The 7,700-nt window shown below is 35.6% G+C and overlaps 1 protein-coding gene across 1 annotated transcript; it reads left to right on the top strand.

Annotated features, from left to right (window-relative positions):
• The first annotated feature begins 1,232 nt into the window (after positions 1–1,232).
• On the top strand, positions 1,233–1,917 carry LOC133861177 (calcium-binding protein PBP1-like). The gene has a single exon (XM_062296898.1). The coding sequence runs from the start codon at positions 1,441–1,443 to the stop codon at positions 1,786–1,788; it is 348 nt and encodes a 115-aa protein (XP_062152882.1). The 5' UTR covers positions 1,233–1,440; the 3' UTR covers positions 1,789–1,917.
• Positions 1,918–7,700: the final 5,783 nt, after the last annotated feature.

Genomic DNA, 7,700 nt, shown 5'->3' with positions numbered 1-7,700 from the left:
TACCACTAGATATACGTAGAGCCGACAAATTTTGACAAGAAACTCGATATGATCTTAATACGAAATCAAAGTGTTAGAATTGATGAGTCTGATTTGTTTAATTAAATTAGTCGGGTTACAGTTGATTCGTAAAATCTTTTACTATCTGAACCCGATACGCGACATAATGATAATCAATTTTTGACCCGCAAATCTGACACGAACCAAATACAAAACTAAAAGATTAAATTTGAAAGATTTGACACATTTAATTAAATAGTCCGAATTAAAATTAACGTATATAATCTTATATACATATCTTAATATGATTGAAACCCAACAGGGAACACGAATTACTATTCTAAATATGCCTACACATATTGTACGGCTGTGAATGTATTTGAACAAAGAAAAACAGGGGTACGTGTGGAAAGATATAATTAGTTTTAGACTAGAAACTTCTGAAGGCTGACAAAGTAAGCAAAATGAGAAAGTTGGGGCGTTGTTTGACTGCTGGAATCGGTATTTGCTCATCATCCATTTAATGTCAAATAGTCAATCTCCTCACACGAGGAGCCCATGAAATGTCCCAATCAATCCGGCCGTCCATCTGTTTCTCACTCTTCTGTATTTTGTATTAAACAATACAAAATATATGGTATACGTGTCCAAGACGAGTATGGACCATTCACATCTCTTTCATCTTTTTAAAATCTTATTTTGTGGCCTAAAAGGAGTTCCCAAAAGGCATGCATGTCTAATTTATCATTAGTAGCAGTGGTAGTTTAGTGGCTTCAAGATAATTCTCAGTCGGTCCGATTAACCGGTATTAAGGTAAAAGTTTGAGTCCCGTAATGAAAATTTGTAAACCCATTAGTTGTTTTGAGTTTTATTGATATTTTGATAAAATTAGCTTTAGCTATGTGTCAATTGAACTTGAAAAAGTGCACGTAATTTTTACTGTTTAGGTCTTTTTTATGCCGTTTTGAATTATTATATTCACGCCCAAATAAAATAAAATAATCGCTTCGTCCTATTTTTATGACTAGAAAAAAAAAAACAGTACATCTGGTTTCACATCAGAGGAGAAGAGGGCTACCAAAAAAAAACAGAACCTTCAAGGAAGGACAAGAATGAAAGCTTAGCGTTTAACTTTAATTAAATCCACCTCAAAAGGCATGAATGCCCCTGACAAACTTCTACCAAACTGAGAGGCAATTTGCAACCTAGCAGAGAATCAAAGTAGACCAGCAATTAACACCCTGTTCTTGTGCTGTCATCCATTGCGAAAGCCATGACGTGTTCCTTCCAAGAACCCCTTCTGATCCCCTCTTTCCATATATATGTGTGTGTTCATTCACTCCCTTAACCCACCCATAGACAACGGTGAGTCAGCGATCAAATCTGTTCTTAATAATCTCTCTTTCTCTAAAATCACAAGCAACAAAGGGCTCTTCATCAATGGCAGGGATTGGCAGAGGGGCTGCTTTTGAAGATTTGCTGCCGGTGATGGCTGACAGACTGGGTGGCGATGGGCTAATAAGGGAGCTGTGTAATGGGTTTCAGTTGCTGATGGACAAGGACAAGGGGGTGATCACTTTGGAGAGCCTGAGGAGGAATTCTGCGCTTCTGGGTCTACAGGACTTGAAGGAGGACGAGCTTGTGAGCATGGTCAGGGAAGGTGATTTGGACGGCGATGGGGCGCTAAATCAGATGGAATTTTGTGTCTTGATGTTCAGACTCAGCCCTGAGTTGATGGAGGAGTCTCAGTTCTGGCTTGAGGAGGCCGTGGAGGCTGAGCTCAACTAGCCGATCCGTTGATTTGTGGAATATTATTCCCTACCGTACATATTGTTGTAATTGAGAAAATCTTTCTTTGTAATTCAAATTCTTTTGCCTATCAGCTTAAATTCTTGAAATAAAGTGATAATTTGATAAGATCAATGTTATTCCATTGATTTTTTTAGATATACGAAGTATGGATAACGAAGGTAGAGGGCGAGAACTTATTGATCCATTCAGTACTAAGAGCTTCTCTGAGTTCAAGAAGCTCCAATTTATCGCCCAACAAATGGCTTCCGTGGTTGTATGTTGTAGAATCATACATAGAAAAAGTGAGCCACCGGTTCAGATAGGGCTGTAGCTCAAAGGATTAGAACGCGTAGGTACGAGCTATGGTGGTGGCCGGTGTTCTTCGGCCAAAGAGCCTGCTATTACGAATCTTGGAGACCGAAGGTCATCGTAAATAAGGTTTTTTCTTTGTTCTGAATAGACACGTTGTACGGATATATGACTTATGTCCCACGTGATAAAGCTCGAATAGTTTGATTTTACTCTTATTTCTTTGGTAATGTTTACGATATAACACTCCAATAATAAGATAATACAAATACACTATTGCTGCAACTAGGTAATATTCTTCAACCATGACTAAGACTTTAACTATAACAAGATTATATTTTCAATTGTGAGCTAGTCTTCAACTGTGATTAGGTAATAGAATTCAACTGTAACTTGGATTCTTAAACGTCTGATATACTCTAACAAGCTTAAACGGATAAAAAAAATTAGTAAATTTAATTATTTAATCAATATTTTAACTCTAATATAAGAGAAATGATTATACTCAAAATTGTTAAATATAAGAGAAATGATTATTGTACAACTCTTAACACAATTTTTGTACTAACTCCTAAAACTTTTTTTCAAACTAACAATTGGATTTGTTTTCTTATAAATGAGTCCTACGCATCTAATGATTGATTTCTAAAAAAAAAATTGTTAGAGTTTTACAACAGTTGTACGAAAGTTATAAATGTATCATATCTCTACTGAGTTGAATTGGAGAAACTCCCGATATAATTAAATACGCATTTAGGTTTGAAGCTAACAACCATTGAGATCAATCAAACTAGAAAGTGTCTATCATAGGGGATTTTGATGCAGGGCCGGTCTTTAATAAGACATGCTTTAATACATATCTCGAGTTTTTGACTTCAGATGGGGGCCTACTTGGTGGCGTTGGAAAGCTGATTAAAGATCTATAAGGTCACGTTTCATGACTTTTTGCTATTTACAATATTTATTATGTCAAAATGGGCCGTAAAGAGAATAATGAAAATTTGGATAGTATTGCTCGTTTGCAATTGTATTCAAACGAACTATCTATTAGGAAAATTATCATTCCCAAAACCCAAGTAAGCCCATAATCGAATTCTGGGCCCAATCGATTTGACCGACCCGAGGAGGCCTGGTCGGTCACAAGGATCTTGAAAGTTGATTGAGGAATCTTGTACACATAACCAATCACCAGATTTCAGGATGTATCCTAGCTCAGGAAGGTCTGCACCCGGGAACTCGAGAAGAACATACAGAGTGCCCCTATCTGGTCGCTCCAAGGAACAGATTTCCTGGGTTCACCCTAAGATGATATGGGCAGAGTATACTAGGATCTTTCTCCCAGTATTACAACCAAGATTTGTAGAATTAACTCCTTGAGAAATATTCAGGATACTTAACCACCTTGAGGAGATCATGGACTCCGGAAGGCTTGAGATACATAGAGCACTCTCTCCTTGAGAGAATGTGATCTCGAAGGATCCGAGATCCCGGAAGATCAGCGCCCTCTCCCTGAGGAGATCATGGGCCATTATCTCCCTGAAGAGATCATGGGTCCCAGGTAATTCAAGATCCTCTGAAAGTTGTCGCATCTACGTGCCTATAAATAGACAGCAACTCCAGGTATTACACTATGCTGAATTATCTAATTTACGCTCAACACTCCCTAAAACTGTTTACTGACTTAGGTATCGGAGTAAACCCCGTTGGCACACCCAACAAGTCTTATTATTTTGCAGATCTCGAAGGAATCCAATTACAAGTTGACACGTCATCAAACCAGAAACTATACCAACATTATCAAACAGGTTTTTGCAGAGTTGATCGTTAGCAATTGCTTTCAAGAAAGTTTTTGTCAGACCACTTTCATAGGTTTAGGAGTCTAGGTACTATAAATATGTGTTATGGACTTCTAGAGCCTTAGTTTTTTTTTTTTTGTTGGTTGACTATCAATAAGAAAACTATGAGAGTGGTTTTATTTTCTATCCTACTTCGAATCCTTGATTCTTGGTTTGGAAAGAATTGTGAATATGTTGTTGTTTCTCTTTGCGATTTCATTATGTCACACTGCATCAGATATTTACTCTTTACTTTTAAGTGACTGATAACACAGGTTTTAGAGAGAGAAGCTATCTCCTTTATCATTTGTGGGAGATTGTCTCTCCCTAAAGGACCTCCCTCCCCCACCCCCAACCACCTTTGCAAGTGTTGTTTCTAACCCAATCGTTTTAAAATCAGTCGCCTAAGGCCCCAATTAATGAATATTAATAAAAAGAAATATTTATGAAAAAATATTTAAAGGCTTAATTGTAGTTAACATTCTTTAATTAGGGTCATAACTATAGTAATAAGTAATTAAAAAGTCATTAATATAATTTAAAATTCTCCAACATTCCATTCTTGAAATAGGTCTTAAAAAATTGATAGTATTAAATAAGAGAATCAAATAATATTAAAAACATTTTGAAATAAAATCTATTTTCCAACTTTAAATGTTTTATTATTGGAAATAATGGAGAAAATGAAAATAGTAATAATATTCAATTATGTTGTGGGTAGAGATTTTTTGAGCCTTGTAATGAGCATTGAACAACCAAAATTTTAATTAGAATTTAAAAAGACAACAATTTTGCATCCCCCATCACCTCTAGGGGTGGCTCGCAAGCCACCTCCTCCCCAAGGGAGATGGCTTTTTATGTCCGAAACAAAAGTTAATTTTATTGACGTTCTATTTTTTTTTTTTTAATTATGATTTAATTATTTACTTCCCTTACTAGAATTAAGTATACTTTCTCTACAAGTATTTCATTTCCTTACAAAGATTAGCTTTCCTTTCACTATTAGGAATATGTTTACCTTTTCTATAAGTATTTCTCTGCTATTTATAGGTGAGTTTGCAATGTAATCAAAACACAGTTGAATTATTTCTGAATTAAGAAATTCTCTCAAACACTCAACAGAGGCTTTAGGGCTTATTTTATCTTTTAATGAAAAAACATAAACACTTCTAATTATTGTTACCAAGTCTTCCACGACGTCAATTTTCTCCTAAGGCTCCAAATCAATTTATCAGAAGGCAATTGAGGAAGTTGAATATTCAAAACGTGTTCAATAAAGCTAGACAAATAAAAAGGCTTAATAAAATGACCTGGTTCCATCTTCTCGGATTAGTTTGAATAGAGTTTCAAAGTTGAATGTCAGTTGTGTCCATCTTTCCCATTAAATGTGTCCTCCAGGGTCAACTAGTTAACTTCTGGGAAAGGTTACATAGAAGAGGCGGCGACCCTTCCAAGTTTATTTAGGTTACCACTAGATATACGTAGAGCCGACAAATTTTGACACGAAACTCGATATGATCTTAATACGAAATCAAAGTGTTAGAATTGATGAGTCTAATTTATTTAATTAAATTAGTCGGGTTACAGTTGATTCGTTTAATCTTTTACTATCTGAACCCGATACACGCGACATAATGATAATCAATTTTTGACCCGCAAACCTGACACGAACCAAATACAAAACTAAAAGATTAGGTTTGAAAGATTTGACACGTTTAATTAAATAGTCCGAATTAAAATTGACCTATATAATCTTATATACACAAACACCAATTACTGCTCTGAATTCGCCCACACATAATGTACGGCAGTGAATGTATCTGAACAAAGAAAAACAGGGGTATGCGTGGAAAGATATAATTAGTTTTAGACTAGAAACTTCTGAAGGCTGACAAAGTAAGCAAAATGAGAAAGTTGGGGCGTTGTTTGACTGCTGGAATCGGTATTTGCTCATCATCCATTTAAGGCCAAATAGTCAATCTCCTCACACGAGGAGCCCATGAAATGTCCCAATCAATCCGGCCGTCCATCTGTTTCTCACTCTTCTGTATTTTGTATTAAACAATACAAAATATATGGTATACGTGGGTGGTGGGAGGTACACGTGTCCAAGACGAGTATGGACCATTCACATCTCTTTCATCTTTTCAAATCTTATTTTGTGGCCTAAAAGGAGTTCCCAAAAGGCATGCATATCTAATTTATCATTAGTAGCAGTGGTTGTTTAGTGGCTTCAAGATAATTCTCAGTCGGTCCGATTAACCGGTATTAGGGTAAAAGTTTGACTCCCGTAATAAAAATTTGTAAACCCGTTTAGCATAAGTCGTTTTGAGTTTTATTGATATCTTGATAAAATTGGCTTTAGCTATGTGTCAATTGAACTTGAAAAAGTGCCTGTAATTTTTACTGTTTAGGTCTTTTTTATGCCGTTCTGAATTACTATAATCACGCCTAAATAAAATAACATAACCGCTTCGTCCTAATTTTATAATTAGAAAAAAGAAAAAGAAAAAACAGTATATCTGGTTTCACATCAGAGGAGAAGAGGTAAAAACAGAACCTTCGAGGAAGGACAAGAATGAAAGCTTAGCGTTTAACTTTAATTAAATCCACCTCAAAAGGTGTAAAGATAAGCTTGATTGCAACAAGCTTTCTTAAGGAAGAAGTAAAATGGTAAAGGAAGAGACGTCATGCGGGTTGTCAGGCTTAGGATTCGCATCTTCCTCCATATTTCTCGAAATCCTTTCGAGAAAGTGAAGCCAAATTAAGGTGCCATTCTGACCAAACACAGCTTTTGGACCCTTTCTAACAATGTGGAAGAGGCTTTAGTGGTCAAACTCACCTCCTCTAACAAGTCATGGGCCAAACTTGGTGAAAGTCAACATAGGCAGAGAACATGGTAAAACTCTCTTAATTAGTTTCAAACATCCTTAGTAGTTAAAGATAATTTTTTATTTTTTATTTTTAAGAAAATTTATTCATTTAGAAATAAAAATGTTCGTAAGATCGCTTTCTTTAAGAAATTATTCGTAGACACCAAATCTAATGAATTCGTTTGCAAAAAAGTTACAGCAAATATTTCTCCAATATATAATGGAGCTCAAAAAAGAAAATGGTTGAGTTTTGTACAAACGAAACGAAACGAAACCTAAACATCCCAAATTTTCTTTTCTAACAAGAGAGAGACTCGAATTTTTAAAAATAAAAAAGTCTTACGCACGTGTGTATACCCACAAGTGCATACGGCCAAGCATTGCTTGCCTTAAAGCAAATGCGTGATGTGTAGTGAGTCTTTTAAATGCCAACTTGATTTTTTCTTCTTCTTACATGGGATTTTCTTCTTTCAAAACTCTTTAAAATCTTTTATTTAAATTATTCCCGAACCACAAAATGAGATATATATATACTAATTATAAAAAATTTCTAACATCCTATATAATATCATATGCATTTTTAATAAAATTAAGGGAATATATAATATGTCCCTCTTGAAAGTATGTGGTTCTCACATTTATTGTTCTTATTTTAATTCTTGCCAAAACTAAAATGACAATTATGCTCATGATAACAGCAATCCTCAGGCCAAGTCAAAAACATTAAGCTATAGCAATTGACAGGAATGCCCCTGACAAAACTTCTGCGAAACTGAGGGGCAATTGCAGCCGTGCAGAATCAAAGCCGACCAGCACATAACGCTCTGTTTCTGTGCTGTCATCCCTTGGGAAAGCCATAACGTGTTCCTTCCAAGAACCCCTTCTGAACCCC

The sequence above is a fragment of the Alnus glutinosa genome, chromosome 2 (assembly GCF_958979055.1).
Source record: "Alnus glutinosa chromosome 2, dhAlnGlut1.1, whole genome shotgun sequence".
Taxonomy (NCBI): domain Eukaryota; kingdom Viridiplantae; phylum Streptophyta; class Magnoliopsida; order Fagales; family Betulaceae; genus Alnus; species Alnus glutinosa.
This window is presented reverse-complemented; position numbering and strand designations above follow the sequence as displayed.